The sequence below is a fragment of the Pseudopodoces humilis genome, chromosome 31 (genome assembly GCF_049639895.1).
Source record: "Pseudopodoces humilis isolate 2021_Gansu_Grassland_sample_001 chromosome 31, ASM4963989v1, whole genome shotgun sequence".
NCBI classification, from domain to species: domain Eukaryota; kingdom Metazoa; phylum Chordata; class Aves; order Passeriformes; family Paridae; genus Pseudopodoces; species Pseudopodoces humilis.
Window position 1 is genome coordinate 1,953,611 of NC_142230.1, and position 22,437 is coordinate 1,976,047.

Below are 22,437 nucleotides of genomic sequence, written 5' to 3' on the forward strand. Positions count from 1 at the left end.
ACCGGTTGCACACACTTACTGTTTGCTCTTCAGATGCAAAGCGTGCCGAGTGCAGGGAGCAGAAAGACAGGGCATCCCTGCTGCTGCAGCCACATCGCTGCCACAAGCCACGGCTCTCTGCTGCGGGGATGGAGGGTGTCTGAGGTGCCTCTGCACTTGGGCTGCCTGGAAAGTTGCCTGGAGTGGGTAGCAGCCCCTGGTGATGGACGCCAGTGTTGGAGCACAGCTGGGTTCTGAGAGACAGGAGCGTGGCAGGTGGTGGCACAGGCTGGGACAAAGCCAGACCTGTTCCTGGGAAAGCACGTCCCACAATGGCCCCAGTGGCTCCAGTTTCATCCCTGTCACCAGGGTGGTGTGCAGTGCCATGGCAACTCAGTGCAGCAGTGCCAGTGTGAGCCCTGTGAAGGATGGATGGGAAAACTGTGTGATGGACAGGACAGCTGTGTAATGGATGGCACAACCGGCTCCTCGCTGTCTCAACAGCTTGTGGCAGGTGCTGGGGGCTTATTCCATGCAGGGGCAGGTTGATGATTTGGAGCAGGTTGATGGATGGGCTCAGAGCAGCGAGGGTCCAGGGCACCCCGGGGCTGGGTGACACGTCCTTGGTGTGGTACAGCACTGGCCCTTTGACACAGCCCGTGGAGCTCCCCTGGACGCCGGTGTGTGCCCATCCCCTGCACCCCAAGGCTCCCCTCGCTCTCTCAGTGTGTTTCACCTCCCCGCACCCCCAGCGCTCCCTGAGCTCCCCAGTGTGTGTCCCCCGCTGTCCCACTCTCCCCATGTCCCGCTGTCCCCGTGTCCCCATGTCCCACTCTCCCCATGTCCCACTCTCCCCATGTCCCGCTGTCCCCGTGTCCCGCTGTCCCCATGTCCCGCTGTCCCCATGTCCCGCGGTCCCACTACCCAGCAGCCCCCGCGCGGTGTCACGTGGGCGGCGGGAGATTCAAACCGCGGGCGGAGCCGCTGAAGCCATGGAGGGAGCGGGGCCGGGGCGCTGTGAGTGACCGGGAACACATTCGGCCATGGAGGGAGCGGGGTTGGGGCGCTGTGAGTGACCGGGAGCACATTCGGCCATGGAGGGAGCGGGGCCGGGACGCTGTGAGTGACCGGGAGCACATTCGGCCATGGAGGGAGCGGGGCCGGGGCGCTGTGAGTGACCGGGAACACATTCGGCCATGGAGGGAGCGGGGCCGGGACGCTGTGAGTGACCGGGAGCACATTCGGCCATGGAGGGAGCGGGGCCGGGACGGTGTGAGTGACCGGGAGCACATTCGGCCATGGAGGGAGCGGGGCCGGGACGCTGTGAGTGACCGGGAGCACATTCGGCCATGGAGGGAGCGGGGCCGGGACGGTGTGAGTGACCGGGAGCACATTCGGCCATGGAGGGAGCGGGGCCGGGACGCTGTGAGTGACCGGGAACACATTCGGCCATGGAGGGAGCGGGGCCGGGGCGCTGTGAGTGACCGGGAGCACATTCGGCCATGGAGGGAGCGGGGCCGGGACGCTGTGAGTGACCGGGAACACATTCGGCCATGGAGGGAGCGGGGCCGGGGCGCTGTGAGTGACCGGGAGCACATTCGGCCATGGAGGGTGCAGGCAGCTCTGGGCTGCGGGACGATGAAGGGAGCAGGGGGACAAGTCTGGGGTGCAGCGAGCTGGGGGAGGACAGGTAGGTGCGGGGCGTTGGGGGGACAGGCCTGGGGCGCGGGGGACAGGTAAGGGTTGTGGGGACAGGTGCCCCTGCACAGGCACTCTGGGCGTGCAGAGGGATGGGGGAACACTCAGGGTGCAGGGGGCTGAGGGGGAACAGGCAGGTCTGCATGTGGGTAGAGCGACGGCGGTGGCAAGGTGCCAGGCCTCTGGGGAGATATTTTGAGGAATGGTTTGCTGGGGGACAGCCGGGTGCCCCCTAGAAATCGTGGGTGCCTCCAGCAGGAGCAGTGTCAGAGGACCCCAAAGCTGTAGCTGTGTTCCCCACCTCCTCCTCCCCGGGTGCTTGCTCTGCACCCTTCCCCACTTCAGTGCAAGCTCTGATGGCCGTTATTTGGGAAAAAGGGAAATTGGAAACTTTCCTCCCACTGCCAGAACAGAAGTTCTTGGCTGGTGGCACTCTGACGCTTGTGGCCACTCCCACGAGCGCTGTAGGAGGCTACTGCACCCAAAGCCCGGCTTCCTTTCCCAAATCTTAGTTTCAGTGGCCATGGGGGCTTCAGAAAGCACCCCTGAGCAGGGGTCTCTGATGGGAGGCCCCCTTTCTGCCCAGGTGAGCGGCTGACTGCAGATGAGATGGACGAACAGAGGAGGCAGAATGATGCCTACCAGTACCTGTGTCACCTGGAGGAAGCCAAGCGGTGGGGCTGCACTTGGGGAGATCCCCGAGCTTGGATCTGGGGGGTTAAGGGGAGGGACAGGGGGAATGGGCTATAATGCTGCAGAATGCTGCCTAGATCCTGAGGCTTTGTAGCTCCTCAAAGCTGTTTGGGGATTTGTGGTTTTTTTTTTTTTTGGGGGGGGACACTCAGCCCTATACCCAAACTGAAAACCACCCAGCTGCAAAAGCCGGAGGGCTGAGCTCCCCTGCCAGGGAGGATTTATTGGAATGGCGTTGAGGGGAATGTCCTTTGTGGGCTTTTCTGCTGGATGGGTGCTGGGGGTCCTTGATGTGCCCTGTCTCTGCCCTGCCAGCTGGATGGAGGCCTGTCTGGGTGAGGGCCTGCCCCCGCCCACGGAGCTGGAGGAGACCCTGCGCAACGGGGTCCTCCTGGCCAAACTGGGCCACTGCTTTGCCCCTGCTATTGTCCCCCTGAAGAAGATCTATGACCCTGAACAGACACGGTACAAGGTAAGGCTGTGGCACCAGGGGGAAGGTGTAGTACCCCTTAGGGAGTATTCCCAAACCTTCCCTGTGCTGGTGCGTGCAGAGTGAGGAGGGACTTGCTGGCAGCAGTCACTGAGGGATGGTTTTGTAGCAGGTGGCTGCAGTGGAGTCCCTGAGCTGTGCTGTCCCTGGGGGTCATAGGTGTTGGCTCTGTCTTTAACCTCCTGCCTTGGTTGGGTTGGTCTGGGGGCAAGTGGGACCCCAGGGATGGGAGAAAGTGGGGTTCAGCCTGACCTCAGCTCCTCTCTTCCAGGCAGCCGGGCTTCATTTTCGGCACACGGATAACATCAACCACTGGCGTAATGCCATGAGCCACGTGGGGCTTCCCTCGGTAACATCTCCCCTCTGCTTTCCCCAGACAAGGGACACACTGGCCTTTGCCTTGTGGCAGTACTGGAGGGGTGCTTGTATGGCAGGGGGGGCTTCGTCATTGCCCCCCACTCTTTGACAGCAGCTGACCTGGGAACTGTCTGGATGCCATTGCACTCTGACGTGTCTCTTGTCTTGCTGGCAGATCTTCCACCCAGAGACCACCGACATCTATGACAAGAAGAACATGCCCCGGGTGGTCTACTGCATCCATGCACTCAGGTGGGTGCCCTGGCCTGGCTGTCACGGAATGTCTTCGTGCTCATGAGCCCTTTGGTGGTGTCACCTGTCAGCCTCAGGTGACACAGAAGTGTTGGGAGGGAGAAGCAGGGGATGTAATGGCGTGGGTTTGTATTTCAGCTTCTACCTCTTCAAGCTGGGGCTGGCTCCTCCGATCCAAGACTTGTATGGGAAAGTGAACTTCACAGGTATGGTGCTGTGCAGGGAGACCTGGGCTGGGAGTTGCTGAGGGGGGTTTGCCACCAATGCTCTGGGGTCTCATGGCAGGAGGGAAGTGTGGAATGAAAGTCTTGTATGTGTTTTGCCAAAGCTGCCTCAGGGATGTGAACCCCAGTGTGTGGGTTTTCTGCACCCCTCTTGGCTGGGGAGAGGGGTCTCTTCTGGCTGCCCCTGCTCCAGTACTGGGCTATGGGGCTGGTGCTGAGCAGTGCTGCTTCTACTCTGCATCAGAGGAGGAGATCAACAACATGAAGCAGGAGCTGGAGAAATATGGGCTGCAGCTGCCCGCCTTCAGCAAGATTGGTGGTATTTTGGCCAACGAGCTCTCAGTGGATGAAGCAGCAGGTGACGGGTGCCTGGTGGGGAGCAGGGCTGGGTGTCAGCCCGTAGCATGATCTTGGCTCAACCTCTGAACATCAAATCTGGAGCCAGCAAAATGGGAGGGGGTGCTCTGGGAGTTGATGGTGGTCTGGGTGGGAGGCACCTGGTTGTTCTCTTTCAGCCCAGCACAAGGCTGCAGGTGCTGGCACAGCCCTTTCCTAGCCAGCAGCAGCTGGGGTTCTGCATTCCCTGGGCTTGCTGTGAGACACAGACTTCCCAGAGAGCTGGAGACCGCAGCTTGCCTTTTGAACAGGGCGGGTTCCCACCATCACCCTTGGAATGCCTTGTCCCACTGCATGCAGGGATAAAGCAGGTGGGCCATCTTGCCCCTCCATGTCCCATCTCACTCACCTCGTCCCTGCCTCGCCTCCAGTCCACGCCGCGGTGTTGGCCATCAACAAAGCGGTGGATCGGAGGGTGGTGGCCCAGACGATGGAGACCCTCCACAACCCCCACGCCATGCTGGTGGGACTGCGTGAGGAGCTGGCAGGTGCCTACCAGGAGGTGCTGCACCAGGCCAAGCTGGAGAAGGGCAGCAATGCCAGAAACAGGGTGAGTAGGGCACAGGATGCTCCAGGGTGGCTGGGAGAGGAGCAGCCCCTTTGCTGATGGGCAGGCGGGTGCTTCTGGCTGGAGGGGTCCCTTGGCCAGAGACCATATGGTGCTTGCTGGCTGAAACATGGCCTGGGAGCCCTTGTGCTGAGCAGAAGATGGGAGAGATGATTCCTCTTTGGGGGCTGGTTCACTCAGAGCTTGGCGTTGGGAAATGAGCCCAGGCATCTGCAGGGGACCTCACTGTGCATGGCAGGGTGTGCTTGAGCAGAAAGCTCAGGCTGAGGAGTCCCTGTCCAGTATCCACAGGTGATCCCCGAAGGAGAGGATGTCTATGATTGGTGTCTGACCCAGGCTGAAATCCAAGGGAACATCATCAAAGTGAATGGTGAGCAAAGCTGGCCCTTCCCTCTGGGGGTTCTCCAGGGCTTATGGTGGGGCCATGGTAATCCCAGGGCATGGGGAGAGTGGTGGGCATAGCAGAAAGAAATCTGCTCAGGCCAACCTCAGACCTAGTGGGAAGAAGGGCTGGGTGTGCATTTCCAGGGAGAAATTTAAATGATGGATATGCAGGCTTTAGCCATAGCTGCCTTTGCTCCCTGGAACTGTGGGATGATTTACCTACTCACCTCTGGGATGGACTGGTCTCTTGTAGTGCGTGGGGCTCTGGAAGAGGTGGACAATGCCCTGGAGAGACAGGATGTGCTGGCACTGCGCCGTGCACTGTGGGACCCCACCCTGGCCCTGAGCTGCCTCCAGCGAGACAACCTCGAGCTCTACTTGGAGCAGCTCAGCACGGACCGGGAGGAGAAGGCACTGGTAGGGGCTGGCAGGAGCCTGCGGGGCAGGGTGCTTGTGCTGGGGGCAGCCCATGGTCCCCAGGAAGAGGGAGGTCCTGTGGGCTGGGGAATTGGCAGCTTTCTGCCAGAGGTCTGAGCATGGCTGCTGCGTCAGCACAAGCACGATGAGCTGTGAGACCTGACACCCCTCTCTGCTTGTTGCAGGAACTGGGCTACCTGGAGCTGCTGGAGCAGGAGGAGGTGCAGGCGGGGATCCTCACAGCGAATCGGAGGGACGAGAAGGAGCGAGCCAGTGAGTGCCTGGGCGAACACTCGTTGCAGGTTATGTTGCCCAGTGCATCCCAGGAGCTGGTGGGCCTGCAGGCAGCCTGGCCCTGAGACAGCCACCTCCTGCAGCCCCCCTGTGCCAGCCCCCCTGTCTGTCCCTCAGTGCTGCAGGCTGTCAGCCAGATCAACGCTGCTGTCCGCCGAGGGATGCCAGCAGAAACCTTGGAAGCGCTGATGGACCCTGCAGCCCAGCTGCCTGATGTGCACACCCCTGCTGCCCTGCTGTACCAGCAGCAGCTGGCCCTGCTGCAGTGCCAGCACCCACGGGTGAGAGATCCCCAGGGATGGGCCATGGATCCCCTTGAGGGTGGATGGGTTGGTCCCTCTGCTAGGACTAGGGTGCTTCCTCTGCTGCTGCTTCCCTGGGGAAGCTGGGACTGGAGAAGGAGGTTATAGGGGTTCAGTGTCTTTGCCTGCCCTTTTGCAGGGCGAGTTGGCACAGGAGGAATTGTTTGTGGCTGTGGAAATGCTCTCAACTGTTGCGCTGGTTAACCAAGCCCTGGATGCCAGGAACCCAAACAGGCTCTGGAGCAGCCTGGTCAGCCCTGCCCTGGGCCTCTCAGGAGTTGAAGATGCAAACGCACAGCGGTGAGTTTGGCTCTGTGTTGGGGGCTGGTGTGAAGAAATCTTGTGGAAAGGGCTGGTCAGGAGACCTGGGCTTTTTGTGGGCTTGTTCCAGCAGCTTCCTGTGCTTTGCCTCTCCCCTCTGAAGAACTGGGCAGCTGGGTCTGGCAGGTGCCCTCCTCCTCAGAATGCACCAAGCCCTCCTCAGAATGCACTGAGCCCTGCTTGGAATGCTCCCAGTCACTGCCCTGTGTCTCTCCTGCAGGTACTTTGATGACTTGTTGCAGCTGAAAGGCCAGTCAAGGAAAGCAGGAGCTGAGTTCCTGAGCTGGAATGACATTCAGGACAGCATCAACAGCACCAATTCATCAGTGCAGGATGAAAACGACCGTGAGTCCTGCTCACACAAGGTTTGGGCATGCAGGGGGTCTGCAGATACCCTAGGAGGGAGGTTCCACTGGGATTCCAGTCCCGATGAGACACCAGAGGATCCCACACCACTCTGGGCTGTGACTCCCTCGGGTGCCCGGAGCATTGGAGGGGTTGAAAGGTGTGTCCCTTCCCTCCCACACAGGAGCCCACGCGGTCCGGCTGGTCAATGAGGCGCTGCTGCAGGCGGACCCTGAGAAGACGCTGGTGGCGTTGCTGCTACTGGCACCTGCCCTGCCTGACATTGCCCTTCCAACCGCCCCACGCTACCACAATGTCCTGTCCAGGGCACGGAGGCAGAAAGTCCAGGTGGGGGTGGTGGTCATCAGCTGTGCAGTACCTCCATGGCAGCACGGTATCCCTTCTGGATGCAGGGTACCCCACCTTGGCCATGAGACTGTGAAGTGACATTGCCACCCTAGCAATTCAGCATCTGCAAAGCAGGAGGTGCTCACAGGGGGCAGCCCAGCTTACTAGACCCCATCTCCCCCATCTCGCAGGCCACGGAGGACAATGGAGCTGTTCTTTGGTGGGAGGAGATCCAGAAAGGCGTCTTCCAGGCCAACCAGGACACAGTGGCAGCCAGGAGCAGTGAGTGCTTTCCCCATGTGGGCGCTGCTGGAGGCTGGGGGACAAGAAGGGGCTGACATGAGCTCCTCTGCTCCCGTAGTGGCTCTGGGCACAGCTGCCATCAACCAGGCCATCAAGGAAGGGAAGGCGTCACAGACACTGCGGGTGCTGTGCAACCCTGACGTGGCCCTGCGTGGGGTGGTGAACACCTGTGCTGATGCCTACCAGGAGCAGCTGGCAGCTCTGATGGCCACCAAGAGACCAGCAGGTAAAACCCTGGGGGCTGAAAAACCTCCCCCACCCTGGGAGCCTGGGGTGCACCCCTTGCCAGGGTGTTCAGGGGGAGCAGCACTCTCCAGCAACTCCCATCTATCCTGGCATGCAGGGGGCATGAAGCCATCCTGGATCCGGCACAGACTGCTGGATGGTGCCGAGTACTACCTGAACCTGCAGACCTTGGAGGGCAGCTGGCAGTGCCCACGCAACGGCAGCTTCAACACCACGCATCTGAGCCGAGAGGAGATCCAGGTCTGGGCAGGATGGGGCTGGCTGGGCACCGCTGGCACCACTGGGGCTGAGCTGGTGCCTTGTGTCCTTGCAGTTGGTCGTCACCCAAGTGACAGTGGCACACGACCGGGAGTGCCTGTGGGCATCCAACGTTGCCTTGGTGGTGAGGCTGCAGGCGCGGCTCCGGGGCTTCCTTGTTCGCCAGCAGTTCATGGCACAGCGGCACATCCTGCAGGAGCAGAGGCCAGCTGCCATCAGGATCCAGGTGATGCAGCCAGAATTTGTCCCTCCTCTGGACACAGCAACACAAACCAAGGGCAGCTGCTCACAGCATCTTCTGGCAGGTCCAGGGAGTGCCAGCCCTTGCTGCTCTGTACTTTTACTGCCTGGACCCCCGAGGTGCTGCAGAGAGTAGTGTGCGGCTTGTTTCTCTCACAGTAGAGAGCAGTGCTTTGGGTGCTGGTTTCCTCTTTCTCCATGCTATATTATTATCTTTCCTCATGTGCTTCCTGAAAAATGAATGGAATCACAGCAATCTCACACAGGTCTCTCTACCTGGTGTCTTCTTGTGCCCAGGCTTGTTGGAGGGGGTACAGGCAGCGCAGAGCTTACCTGGAGAGGCTGCACTACCTGAAATCCAACACAGAGGCTGCAATCAAGGTTTGGAAGATTTTTTTCTTCAGCCTTTTTTTCCCTAATTTTCCTTAATATCCAACCTAAACCTCCTCTAGAAGTCCTCATGATTTTTCCCCTCCACCCATTCCCTTTGGCCAAGCATGTCCTTCCAGAATCCAACTGCTGGAATATCTCTCCCAGATCCAGGCGGCTGTGAGGATGTGGCAGGCACAGAGGAAGTACCAGGAGAGGCTGCGCTACTTCAGGCAGAATGTAAGTGATGGGATGAGAGTCAAACAGCTCCTGGGGCCATGTTGGATGTAGGGGGATGATCCAGAGCATGCAGTTGGATCCCTGTTCCTGAGTGCTCACAGTGCGGCTGGAAGAACTGATTCATCCTGGCAGTGGGACAGGCAGTGATATGCTTGTCCAGCTCTCCCTCACTCCCTGTGTGTGTTAAGGACACTATGGAAAAACATCTTCCACCCCTTGTTTGTCTTGGCAGATTAAAGCCATAATTAAAATCCAGGCTTTTGTGCGAGCAAACAAGGCCCGTGGGGATTACAGGATGCTGGGTAAGTGCCTGCTCATTGCTGCTCTGAGGTGCGATGGCTAATTGGGAAGGGCACTCTGCCTCTTCCCTTGCTGGCCCAACACAGTGGGGAAGCAGTTGTAGACAGACCACTGGTGGCCCCTTAGCAAGGAGAGGAGTGACAGAGCCTTGGTGGTCTTTGGTCGTCAGCCCTGGGGCTACCCCTCTGCCCCCAAGAGCTTCCTGGAGGCTGTTGCATAGTGTGGCCCATGTGCTGGTGCTGCAAGGAGATGCTTTTTTGGGAGGAGGAAGGGGTGTCTGGGTGAATGATGGCAGTCTTGAGGGTCTGTGGTGGAGGTGGCTACTCCATCCTCCTGCAAACATCCACGGCATTACTGTGCATTGCCACAGTCCACACCAAGAGTCCAGCCTTAGGCATTGTCCGGCGCTTCATCCACCTGCTGGAGCAGAGCCAGCACGACTTCTGGGAGGAGTCAGAGGTGCTGCGGCTGCAGGAGGAGCTGGTGAAGAGGATCCGTGCCAGCCGGCAGCTGGAGAGCGACCTGGACCTCATGGACATCAAGATTGGGCTGCTGGTCAAGAACAGGATCACACTGCAGGTAGAGTGGGGGAGGACTTGGTTGCCTCACGTGGTCTTGCCCTCCGTGGTTATCACAGCTTGGGCTCGTCTCTGCTTTGCTATTTTATTAAGCAGTTGGAGGGGTCAGGGAGGAGGTGGGGGAGCACTGGGGTGTCTCTGGCTCTCCCAGAAACTGGTCAGAATGCCAGAGCCTTAGGCAGAGCCCAGTGCTTCTCTCCCTGCCTGTGTGGCCGCAGGAGGTGGTCTCCCACTGCAAGAAGCTGACCAAGAAGAACAAAGAGCAGCTCTCAGAGATGATGTCCATGGACAAGCAGAAGGGGCTCAAGTCACTCAGCAAGGAGAAGCGGCAGAAGCTGGAGGCCTATCAGCACCTCTTCTACCTGCTGCAGGTGGGGCTGGGGGGCTCTGCTGTGTGCCCCACAGCTTGGGGGACAGTGCAGGGACCTGGCCTCTGGCTACCCCATGGCACTTGGGTTAGCTTGGTGTCCCTCATTCCTGCAGACACAGCCGGTGTACTTGGCCAGGCTGATCTTCCAGATGCCCCAGAACAAGTCCACCAAATTCATGGAGTCGGTGATCTTTACACTTTACAACTACGCGTCCAACCCACGGGAGGCTTACCTGCTGCTCCAGCTCTTCAAAGTGGCGCTGCAGGAAGAGATCAGGTGGGTGTCTGTGGGTGCCCTGGTGTGGAGACAGGCCCAGGGAAAGGCTGAACTGCATCAGCTTGGATGCTGTTATCTCTTCTGTCTACTGCCTCCTCTTGGAGAATGCACACACACACACGCCAGTCCATCCCCTCGTCCCATCTGCCCTGTCTCTGTCCCCAGGTCCAAGGTGGACCACGTTCATGACATCCTGACGGGCAATGCCACGGTGATCCGGCTGGTGGTCAGCTTCTACCGCAACGTCCGTGGGCAGAACGCCTTGCGGCACATCCTGGCTGGCCCGGTGCAGGAGGTCCTGCAGGACAAGACCCTCAGCATCCGCACGGACCCTGTGGACATCTACAAGGCATGGATCAACCAGACTGAGTCACAGAGTGGGCACAGAAGGTCAGAGCCTGGGTAAGAAGGCTTGGTTTGGCCACAGGGTGATGGGCATTAGGATGGTGATGGGGATCTTGTCTTCCCTTCACAGCAAGCTCCCATATGAGGTCAGCCCTGAGCAGGCTCTCAGCCACCCCGAGGTGCAAAGGCGGCTGGACATTTCTATCCGCAATCTCCTGGCAATAACAGACAAGTTTGTCTCTGCTATCACCTCTTCTGTTGACAAGATCCCGTGAGTATCCTGACGGTTTCTGTGCACACCCCAGGAGTGCTGTTGGCTCTAAGGTCTTAGGAAGGCCTTAGGAAGGAGGTTGGGTTATGGGGGGCTTCCTGGCCCCTTTGCTGCTGCAGGACTGAGTTACTGCAAGGGGAACCCCAAATACCAGCAGCACCTTGTGGGCTGGCTTGTTTTTCCACTCCATTTCTGGGCAGTTTACTGCTGACATTGATATGTCTGCCAGGAAGAATCTGTGATTTGTGGTCACCTCAGAGGATGAAAGCTTCCTCCAGAGATGCCTGGGTTGTCAGGGTGGGGGAGGGAGCTGAGGGGTGCTGTAGCTGCCGATCTTACCCGTAGACTTCTCCATCACCCCCAGGCTGGGGGCTTGATGCTTCTTGGATGATGGGTACTAGGACTGGGTCATTAGGGTGGACCCACATGCTGATGGTCCTTTCCCTACCTCTCCTCAGCTATGGGATGCGCTACATGGCCAAAATCTTGAGGATGTCCTTGGTTGAGAAATTCCCCAAGGCCTCAGCAGAGGAGGTCGATAAGGTACCACAGGGTCTGCATGGTTTGGTGGGGTTCAGCTGTGTCTGTACATAAAGGGCCAATATCCCTCCATGAAAGGTCAGATCCTCTTAAAAACATCTCCAAGTCAACATTTTCCTTGAGCTGCTAAGGAACTGCCAAGGGTAGGCTTTTCCCTGCACTTCCATCTCTTCCAGGAGGGTCCTATCATGCAGCACAAGGATGAAACATCCTTCCCTGCTGATCTGTCACCTCCTTGGGTCCCAACCCATCTGGTCCCCAACCCCCAGCCTGTCTCATGCCTTAGGTTGTGGGGAACCTGCTCTACTACCGCTTCATGAACCCGGCAGTGGTGGCCCCTGATGGCTTTGACGTCGTGGATGTGTCAGCCAGGGCGGCCCTGCAGCCTGAGCAGCGCCGCAGCTTGGGGTCCATTGCCAAAGTGCTGCAGCACGCCGCTGCCCGCAAGGCCTTCCAGGGGGAGAGTGCCCATCTCTGCGGGGTGAACCAGTACCTGGAGGACACCCACAACAAGTTCAGGTGGGCCCCAGGATGGTGAAGGGGTGGGAGAGTATTTTGGAGCTGGTGGTGGGGGTTTGGGGCTGACCAAAGGGGTCCCTCCCTGCAGGAGGTTCATCTCTGCTGCCTGCTGTGTCCCTGAGCCTGAAGAGAGGTTTAACATGGATGAGTACTCAGAGATGGTGGCAGTGGCCAAACCAGTCATCTACATCACAGTGGGGGAGCTCATCAACACTCACAAGGTCAGGGCAGATAAAGCCCATGGCAAGCTCTGTTTGCTCTGCTCCCACCTCCTGGGCTTTCTGCTGCATATCCTCCCATTCCTCTGTATCCACTCCTGGCAAAGCTTCCCTCTTCCTGACCCTTTTTTTTTTTCTCTTCTAAGCAAAGAAATAACTTAGATTCTGCAGTTTTGTCTTTTTGCAAACCTCATATTTTCTCCATCCCCTCTTGGGTGCCAAGGGTGTTGCATCACTCCTGACTAGCCCTCGCTCACTCTCCCCTTGCATCCCTCTTTGCCACTGACTCATCCCTTGCATTTTCCAGCTCCTGATTGAGCACCAGGACTCCATTGCACCACACCACAGTGACCCCCTGCATGAGCTCCTGGAGGATCTTGATGAGCTTCCTACAGTCCAGTCCCTGGTTGGTAGGTTGAATTCCAGGTCCTACCACCTACCCTGATGGGAGGAGGGTGGACATGGGCACACTTTCCTTGCAGGAAGCTTGAGCTGGACTGCTTTGGGCATGGGAAGCCAGCCCAACACAGCTAGCAGGGCTCTCTCTGCCCTCGCAGGGGAGAGTGTTACCAGCCTGGGAGACAGTGGTGCTGAGCAGGTGCTCTCCCAGCTCAGCAGAACAGAGATCTCCCTCACCCTCACCAACAAGCTGGTGCCAGTGGCCAGCAGTGAGGAGAGTGACACAAGGAGTCTGCTGCTGAGGTGAGGATGGACTCCATGGGCATTAGGAGGGTAGTGGGGTGTTGGAAGGGTACAGGGGTCTGGGATGCTCAAGGTGGGCAAGAAACATTTGAGAGGCAACTGAATATTATGTGGAGGGTGATGGTGTGGAGCGGATGCCTGACATCTCCCTCTGGTCTCTAGCACCAAGCAGATGCTGGTGGATTTGATCCAGTCCCAGCCAGGAGATTCTCTCCCGGAAATCCTGTGGACACCAGCCTCAGAGCATGAGGTGGGATGTGTGATGAGGCTGCTGCTGGGGATGAAATGAAAAACTTTGGGAAAAAATGTTCTCAGCAAAAAGCTGCCTCAATCCTCTCAGAGGTTTGCTCTTGTGATCCAGCAGTGACTGGACTTTGGTTTTCAGAAAAAATCACATGTTCTGGGCCAGGAGAGACCCACATCAAAGCGTGGGTGAAGGAGTTTGGTTGTTCCATCTCTGTATCCCATTCCAGCTGTGTTCCAGGCTCACCCCTTGTCATCCCTAGGAAGCTGCCCATGAGCACCTCATGTGCCGACGAGCGCTGCAGGACGCCCAGACCTCTGCGCAGCTGAAGCGCCATCGCTCCCTGGCTGCCAACGGCCGGCTCTCCATGGAGGAGAAGAAGCGCAAGGTCATCCGCAACCTGCGGCGCTTGGAGAGCCTGGGGCTGGTGCACTCTGCCAACTGCTACCAGGAGCTCATTGATGAGCTGGCCAAGGTGTGCTGGGGGACACTGAGCTGGGCACTGCCCCGAAACCCCCCTGAGGTCCTGCTCTGGTAAAGCTCATAATGACATTTATTTGCTGTTTCCTCCAGGACATTCGGAACCAGCGGCGTCACAGGCAGCAGCGCCGCAGGGAGCTCCTGAAGCTGAGGCAGACCTTGGACGGCCTCGATGCTAAGACTCTGTTTTATGAGGAGCAAATTGATTATTACAACCAGTACATCAAGACCTGCCTTGACAACCTGGCAGCCAGCAGCAAGTGCGGTTCCTTACCCCAAATCAGTAATTTTAAAAAAAACATTTTCATTGCTCTCTGTTGTGAGTCCTGGGGATGCTGGGAATCAAGGGGGTCGCGGATGGCCGGAGATGAGCTCTCAGCACGTGGTCCCTTCTCTTTCAGGGTCAGTGGGAAGAGCAAGAAGCTGCCATCACTGCACTACACAGCAGCCCAGCTGTGGGAGAAGGGGGTGCTGCTGGAGATCCAGGACCTGCCACCCAGCCAGTGCGTAACCCTGCTCCAGGGAAGGAGCTCTTGCTTGGGGTTATTCAATGCAGGGCCAGAAGTTGGACTTAATGCACTCAATGATCCTTGTGGGTCCCTTCTGACTCAGGGTATTCCACAATTCTGTGAAAACTTGGGCAAGTAGAAGAAAATAACCAAGGAGGAGAATGTTCATGGGCCACTGTTGTCTTGCCACGTGGGGCAAGTTGTTTTGTGTAGGAGAATGCAGGAAAGTTGGGATTTGCAGTGGGGTTTGGGCTGTGGCTCTGGCTGCTGTGCTGATGAGGGGGTGCACTGGGTAGGTGACCTGGTGCTTGGTTGTGTTAAAACTGTGAAGCCCCTTTTGGTAGCAAATGGCTCTGTCTTCTCAGGCTCAAGAACGTGATTTTCGACATCATCCCCTGTGAGGAATCAGGCAGGTTCCAGGTGAAAGCCAAATTCATGGGGATCGACATGGAGTGCTTCCAGCTGCACTACCAGGTGTGGAGCCTGTCCTGCAGCTGCTGGGGGCCAGAGATGAGGGTAGCCAGGGTCTGTGGGGGCTGGGTGGTGTCCCCACACCTGCAGCTCTTGTGGGGACTTGGAGCCCATGTGGAGCCCTGCCCTGAGCTGAGATTGCTGTGCATCTGCCATCACTGCAAACCCAGGTCTCTGTGCCTGGGCACCGAGGAGAGCTTCCCTGGCTGGGCACAGCTCTGGTGGCAGTGACTGTCTCCTCTCCACAGGACCTGCTGCAGCTGCAGTACGAGGGTGTAGCAGTCATGAAGATGTTCGATAAGGCCAAGGTCAATGTCAACCTGCTCATTTTCCTCCTCAACAAGAAGTTCTTCAAGAAGTAACAGGGTCAGGGGTGGGGCTACAGGGAAGGGGGGCAATGTAAACCTGCCAAAGAGACCTCAGGGTTAGTGGTCTGAGGGCAGGGAAGCTGCTGCTGGCCATGGAGCTTTCCTGCATGGGTGTGGTGTGCTTGAGCACCTGCAGCCAGTGGTGCCTGACTGAGGAGCACAGGGCTCAGCCCCAGCCCTGGGCACCCTGAGCTTGGTACTAAACCAATGCCTGACCTCCCTGCAGGAGGGATGCAGCTGCCAAAGCTTTTGCAGCATGTGTTGCTTTTAAAATCTATTTTATCTGGGTATTTTGGCTGTTTAATTCCTGTGTTGCCAACAGCCAGCCCAAGGACACTGTATTTCTGGACACTACACAGGTTTTACTGATGTAATAAAGGTATTCTAATATATCTATATTTATCTATCTATTTCCATATGGATGTATGTATTTCTTCCTCACGCTAAGGCTGGGACAATGTCAGAATCAGTTTTTATAAGGAGGGGTAGGGAGAGGCACAGAGAGAGCAGATAACAGAGAGGCAGTAACTGCTTATGAAGACACCTATCAGCTCTTCTGTAGTACATTGAGGTGTAAAAGAACAATTTTGATTTTAAAGATGAATTTCGCTGCTCTTCAGCCAGGCTGTGAAACACAAGAGCGAGGCTCAGTGTCACTGCTGCCCCATGGATGCTTTGGGGGACTGGAGCAGATCTTTGGACCACATTGGTGCATCATCTGCTGTGGAACAACACCACAGCACCACCTCAGTAGGGATGGTGGTGTCTCTGTCCCCTCTTGATTTGCTCTGGTGCTTAATTGGTTTTCAAGTGTGGGACAATGACTGCCTTTGGCTGTGGCTGCATTTAAAGCACTTTCTCTCCATGTGAGCTCCTTCTCCAGCCCCTTCCATGGGATGGGAAGGGAGCTACTGGGGTAGTCCCAACCTCCTCCCACCCCATCTCCTTCAGCCATGGGAGCAGCAGGTCCCAAACCTGCTCTGCAAAGGAAGGTTTTTTGGGGGATTGGAATAGGAATCTCCCTCGCTGCTCAGTAACTGCCATGGGACCTTGAGGCAGCTCAGAGGTACCTGATCTGTTGGCACTCAGGCTCTGTCTTCTCTTTGGAAAGTGATGTTTGTTTGTGAGGTTTTAATGTGTTTTTTCTTTCTTTCATATCAATGGCTCAAACTGTGCTTATTCTATCCCCATCTGTGCAGGATTCCTGCTGTGCTGCCTCTTCTTGTTTACTCTAAATAAAGATGTATCAGAAAATGCAGAATTTCTCTGGATGATCATTTCCCTGTGCTCCTCACCTGCCTCTCCCCTTGCTTACCAGGGTCTTTGAGGCTGGTGCCATTCCTGCAGGTCCCTGTTCCCAAAGCAAGGTGCCCCTGGCCAGGGACAGCAGGGAGTCACAGCAGTGCCGAGTCAGGTGCTGAGGCACCAACTCAGCTCTTGCACAGGGAATTTAGGCCACTTTCAGACACACTTAATTCTTAAATAAATACTATGATTGCGTCTTCTAGAGACTATGATTATATCTCTACAGGAATGAAGTGGGATCAAACTGCAGCACTTTTCCATGTTTAAAACAGGATGGGGCTGACATTAACCTGTTGGATACTGCACCATCTGCAGGGACAGGGTCCTGGGAAGTTGCTGCTGCACATTACTCATTTACCACATTGGGGTTTTTATCTTCTTGTTACCATATTTGTTTATTTTTTTCCTTCCTTGCCTTTAGAGGAGGATCCAGCATGTCTCTGGCTGTGGCTCAATGTGGTTTGTTGCTGCAGCCAAGCAGCTATTGGCTTTGCACCAGCAGCATTTGGCACACTGAAACCACTTTTTGGGGTGCTTTGGGGATGGAGGGGAAGCCTGAGGTAAAGAACTCTATCTAATAATAATAGTCTCAGCTATTCACTAAGTGAATAAGCACAGTTGCAGCATGGGCTGGAGGGGCCTTGGTGTTGCTGTGGAAAAGGTGATTTTTTTTTGGCTCCCGGGAAGTTGTGCTGTGGCCAGCCATGACTCAGAAATAAGGTGCCACCTCTTGCCTCCTGCCCACGTGCTTTAGAGAGGAGGTTCGAGAGGAAAATGAAGCGCAGGGAGTGCTGGAGGAGGCCTGGCTCGCTGAGCTCCTCCCAAGACAGCTCCACTAGATGTCATTGCAAGCTGGGGATAAGCGCTCGAATGGCAGCGGCCACCAGCCGGGCGTGCTGGGCGAGCACAGCCCCACCGTGGGCTCCTCTGGGGGCTGCAAGCACTCAGCGTGGCCCCAGCTCCCAGGATGGACCCACCACAGCAACCCCAGCACGGCCCAGGGTGGGCAAAGCAAGGCTGCAGCTTGCAGATGACAGAAGCTTGCAGCACCCTGCCCAAACTGGCCTTGGACACTTCCAAGGATGCCACAGATTCTCTGGGCACCCTGTGCCAGGGCCTCACCACCCTCACAGGAAAGAATTTCCTCCCAGTACCCCATCTAACCCTGCCCCCTGGCAGTGGGAAGCCATTCCCCCTTGTCCTGTCACTCTTTATGTACAGGGAGGTGTTATTTCACCTTGACCAGCTCCAGCATGTCCTGTCCAGCACCCAGGCACCATTCCTGGCCCAGCAGCATTCCCTACATGGCACAGGGAATCATCATGCTTGCATTAAGCCCCCTCACTTCCTTTCCCCTGTGCACCTCTGCTGTGATACTGCACTCACTCCCAGAGCTGCTGCTGAAGGAGCCACATCCCCAGGTTCCATACAGCCCCTCAGCAACACAAACCTCCCTCCTGCTCCCTCCTCACTGACTTCCATAATTGCCTCCAGGAGCACAAATGAGCTGCCAGATGGGTGGACTTTGGAAAAAAGTAAAACAGAAAAAAGGAATGAGGGAGGGTTAAGAAACTTATAAGTATGTGCATGTGTATAGATGTGTGAGAGGGAGAGAAAAACGGCACCAGGGTACAGGATAGGCATTCAGCATTTCACATCTCACCAGGCTGGTTTGGTGTAAGTCCTGCAGCCTGTGGCACTCAGCATGTGTAGGAAAGTGTAGTCTGTGGAGAAACTGGGGCTGCTGCCCTGGTCCAGGGTGGGAAAGGGGCTGCTGGGATCTCCCAGGCGTTGTGAGGGAGAGGTGAGACAGAACGAAGGAGTGTTGGGAGGTTCACAGAGGGGAGCTCACTGTCCCTGTTCCTCTCCAGCCTGCTGGAATCCTTTCCATTCCCAAAAGGGATGAAAAATAGTTAAACTGGGCTCAGAAAGGTGCTGCTGCAAGTCCTTCTCACACCAGCTCAGGGCTGCCTGGCCTGGTGGAGATGCTGTTTGGAGAATTGGAGAACTGGTGCCGGTTCTGGGTGTTGGGTGCTGAGTGCTGGGCAGGCCAGCTCGAAGTTGGTGCTCCTGTCCCCACTGTCCCCAGTGCCAGGCCAGCTCGAAGGCAGTGCTCCTGTCCCCACTGTCCCCAGTGCCAGGCCAGCTCGAAGGCAATGCTTCTGTCCCTACTGTCCCCACTGTCACGTGCACAGTGCTGCTAATCCCATTTTGAAAGCCCGCGCCCCGAGCTGTGCCCGCTAATCCCCCTCGGTGCCACGGCTGCGGGGCTCGGGCTGTGGCGCTGCCTCGGAAACCCCAGGGTGTCCCTGCATCCAGCTCCTCTCCACAGGCACAGCTGGACGTGCCCCAGCCCTCTGCCTGCTCCTGCTCCAGTCCTGAGGATGCTCAGGTGCTTCCTGCCCTGTGCAAAAGGCTCCTGAGTCCTGGGCACCCCCAGAAGACGGCTCCAGGTGCATCCCAACAATCCGTGGGAGCGCCGCCCTGCCCAGGAGGAGGATTCACCTGCTCGGCCAAGCTGGCTCCAGCACAGCCCCGGTGACCCCGCAGGTGAGGAGGCAGGTGAGCAGCTCCAAGTGCCCTTGGCACAGTCAGGGCTCAGCTCAGCTGTGCCAGGCTCCCCCCAGGAGCAGCAGTGCCGGGGGCTCTGCCTCGCAGCTCCTGCTGGGATGGCGCAGGCTGCACTGAAGAATAATATTGTTGTTCCCTTCTGATGGCAGCAGCTTCCTTGTGGGAGAGGGGAAAAAGCACAAACCGAACCGGGGAGAAAATAAGAGGGGAATGTTTGCCGACTGTCTGCTGTGTGTTGTTGCTGTTTGTTGTGTTTCTGCGGTTGCTTTGGAAACCCTGGGAAGACATGCCAGGCTGTAGCATGGCGGTACCAGCGCCGATGGTGGGGAGCCTGGGCTCTGCTCTGAGGGGATGAATTGCTGGCCCAGGGGCGATGGGAGGCTTCAGGCAGGGGATTGATGGGGTCACGTTTGTGCCCAGCTGCCCTCCCGGGTGAGCCTGGGGTGGGCGCTTGCTTCACATCCCGTGGGTCCTCCGAGAGGGACCTGGCTCGGAGCTGAGTGGAGGAAGACTGGCTGAAGGGGGCATGGGGTCAGCAGCCAGCCCTGCTGTTCCCCTGGAGCCTGGGAGTATCTGGGCTCATTACCTCCCTTGTCTAGAGGAAAGAGAGTGAAACAGCAGTGTCGTGGAGGGGCAGCTGCTACCAGGCAGCGCTCACCAGAGGGGCTGTGAGAGTGTGGGGGCATCTGCATCCATCCAGGACAGGAGCCACTCCTCTGGTCCTGGAGCTGGGCAGGGTCACGCTGCTCCCTGTCTCCTGTAGGGCTGTGTAGAAGGGCCCAGGGTCCCAAGGGGAGCGTGGGGTTGGGGACACCAGGGTAGAGGAACCTGTCAGAGGAGGGGACAGGGGCAAGGGCAGCTCGGGGAGGATGGTGATGCTCCTAGAGCCCCTCTCTCACTCCCGCAGCCCCGGGAGCTGTGCTCTGACATCCGTCAGAGCGGGAGCCTGTGTGCCCCGCAGCATCCCCCAGGGCAGAGCAGTCAGAGGGTGGGTGAAGGCTGTGCCCCTGGGAGCCAGGAGCTCTGTGCAGCTCCAGAGATGTGTGTTAACTCTTTGGGGGCTGCAGCAGGAGGACTGAGCTCCTCGGGGCTGTGGGCACTGCCACCCACCCGGAGCCTGCAGATCCCAGGGTTTGGGTACAGATTCCTGCAAGGTAAGGGTTTGAGGGCTCTGCTGCTTCCCATCCCACCTGGCATGAAAAGTGCCAGTGTAGAAAGGTTTCAGCCTGTCACTTGTCAGAAGTACCAGTTTAATGAAGTTGTTTAATTGCCACATCTCCAAATGGTGATTTTTTTAAGTGAGAGGACTGATGAGGAATCTTGCCCTGAACTGGAAGCTGACTCATTCTCCTCGCAGTGCCGGGGTCATTGTTGGATTGCAAACAAACACACCAAATTCCCACTGCTGGGGTCTGGGAATGTGCTCCTGGCCCTGCACAGAGGGCAGGGACCCAGGAAGGGGCTGGGTGTCTGCCTGCCTCCCCCTGCATCTTCCCACTCGTGGAGCAGGGGTGGCTTTGGTGGCACCTGGAGCTGTCTGAGGTGGGGGAAACACAACTGTAACACTGATGGGGGTCTGGAAAATCCCTAAGTGCAGAGATTTGCTGCCCTGCTCCCTCTTGGAAAAGGAGAGAGCAAGAATCAGGCCCCAGCTCTCTGTCATCCCTGCTGTAGTTACCAGGCGAGACCCAATTCCCATTTCTTTGCATTCAGCACTGGTTGCAGCATCTCTGGGTGCAGCTTCAGCCCAAGCCTCGGTCTTGGGAGCAAAGGAAAACTGAAGGAATAAAGAGGTTTGAACTGGGACATGAATCCGCATCCCAGGATGGGGGGGTGAGGGCAGGGCAGCGCTTTCCGCCCCCAAAACCTCTCCACACGGGGCTGAGCAGAAGCTGGAGCCAGCGTGAGTCACCCTGTGCAGCTGCTGCCAAGGCAGGAGCGACCTTGTGCTGCTGAGCCAGCGTGGGCTGAGGCCGCGGCCCCGGCAGCCACGGGAAGGGGAAGCTTTTGCTCAGGCCGGATGCTCCAGAGGAAAGAATGAGCTCTGGGGCTGAAACCGTTGGCCAGAGAGGAACAGAGTGAGCTCAGGGAGGGTCTGGGGTCTTCTCTGCAGAGAGAGCATCAGGGCCTGCTGGAGCAGGGAGCGGGTTCTGGGCACTCTCGACTATTCCAGGCCTTGGGGAGCGGCACCCGTGAGCCACCCAGGGATGGGACTCACTTCCCACGAAACTTCAGGGCAAAACGGATAAATCTCCCCTCTGCTCCTGCCACCCTGCCCTGAGCCTTGGGGTCCTGAGCCTTGGGGTCCTGAGCCTTGGGGTCCTGAGCCTTGGGATCCTTCCAGGCTGGCGCTTGTGAATGTTTTTCCCCCATCGACTTCTTTCGCTTGAATCAGCGGACGTGAGTCAGCGGGAGGAAGGAGAGGGCTCGGGTGAGCGGCTCCGTTCCTTCGGGACCCGGGCCCGGTGCCGCTGGACACCTCTGTGGCCTGATCCCCCTCGCTGCCAGGAGCCAAACTCGGGACTGCCGCTCCCCTTGTCCCGTGCCTGTCCCCTCCCTGTGCCCAGCCCAGTGGGTGCAGCAGAGGGGGAACTGGTTGAGCCGGTGCTCCCCGTCCCGGCAGAGAGGGGAGATTCCTCTGCTGGGGGGTGACCCTTGGGGGCCGTGCCTTTGTCACCAGGGTGGCCTGGGACACGCATCGCCCTTCCCGAGCCACCCTTGGAGCGGAGGAGCAGGCAAAGCCCCTCCAGGGTGGGTCTGCGCTCTGTGGGGTGCGAGGAGGATGGGGAAAATGGGGAAAATGGGGAAAATGGGGAAAATGGGGAAAATGGGGAAAATGGGGAAAAGGGCTCCGTGGAGGGGTCACCCCTCGCAGCTCTGGGTTAGGGGAGCAGCCAGCCAGAGTGCCGAGTCTTGGCTGGATTAGTTCTGGAGATAACAGCTGAGGGATTAGGGAGTCAAGAGAGCCGGGCCACCTGCGAGGGAGGGAAAAACCTATGAAGGAGAAGGATATGCTCTCTCTGGAGAGAGGTGTGCAAGGCCTGGGCTTTGGAGCGATTAGATAAGTGAATCAGGGCCTCAGAGTGATTAGAGAAAGAAATCAGGTTTTACACCAATTAGGTAAAGTCCCCAAGCGATTACACTCAGAGGTGGCTGCAAGAGGAGGTCTCCCAGCAGTCCCTGGAACTGATAGGGCCAAGCATTGATTAAAGGAGCATCAGAGGCTGAGAGCAATTTGATAAGAAAACAAAACAGTGGATCAATTAGCCTGGGAAAAAGGAGGTGGCTGGGTGATAATGAGAATAGGGAAGTGGGTCCAGTCAAAACAACCCCAATAGCTTTGAGTGTGAAGCTGCAGTGAAGGGGTGGAAAGAGGGAAAATGGCCCCAGCTGGAGCCTCCAAGGACCACGGATACCTGGGGCGCTGGGATGAGATTGCTGGGCTATTTCAGTTAGCCTTAGCTGGAGTGAATTCACACCTGGCCTAAAGATGAGTTTGTTGTTGGCTGTGGCTGGTGTGAGCCTCACACAGCTCCTTGTGGGCTGCAGTGGAGCATCACCAGGCAGCTGCTCCTCCCACCAAGAGAAGCAGAGAGTTCTGCATTTCACAGAATCTCAGAATCATGGAATGGTTCAGCTTGGAAG

At 57.5% G+C, this 22,437-nt stretch overlaps 1 protein-coding gene across 3 annotated transcripts; it reads left to right on the forward strand.

Moving 5' to 3' along the window:
• The first annotated feature begins 940 nt into the window (after positions 1-940).
• Positions 941-16,170, forward strand: IQGAP3 (IQ motif containing GTPase activating protein 3). 3 transcript variants are annotated; one of them, XM_088068595.1, is made up of 38 exons: positions 941-996; positions 2,264-2,351; positions 2,686-2,842; positions 3,132-3,209; positions 3,393-3,469; positions 3,608-3,675; positions 3,938-4,051; positions 4,461-4,639; positions 4,940-5,027; positions 5,295-5,458; positions 5,644-5,731; positions 5,870-6,033; positions 6,194-6,354; positions 6,596-6,720; positions 6,905-7,068; positions 7,260-7,350; positions 7,430-7,597; positions 7,715-7,857; positions 7,931-8,101; positions 8,413-8,496; positions 8,653-8,724; positions 8,957-9,026; positions 9,395-9,603; positions 9,821-9,973; positions 10,086-10,249; positions 10,415-10,639; positions 10,725-10,865; positions 11,324-11,408; positions 11,692-11,924; positions 12,013-12,145; positions 12,450-12,552; positions 12,700-12,844; positions 13,007-13,094; positions 13,351-13,563; positions 13,662-13,828; positions 13,970-14,071; positions 14,443-14,551; positions 14,797-16,170. In XM_088068595.1, exons 1-38 carry the CDS (start codon positions 972-974, stop codon positions 14,908-14,910), a joined length of 4,923 nt encoding a protein of 1,640 aa, XP_087924721.1. In that variant the 5' UTR covers positions 941-971; the 3' UTR covers positions 14,911-16,170. The 3 variants fall into 3 exon arrangements, with proteins under 3 accessions (XP_087924721.1, XP_087924722.1, XP_014116320.2); XM_088068596.1 differs by lacking the exon at positions 941-996 and adding an exon at positions 1,453-1,506; XM_014260845.2 differs by lacking the exon at positions 941-996 and adding an exon at positions 1,490-1,557.
• The last annotated feature ends 6,267 nt before the right edge of the window (positions 16,171-22,437 follow it).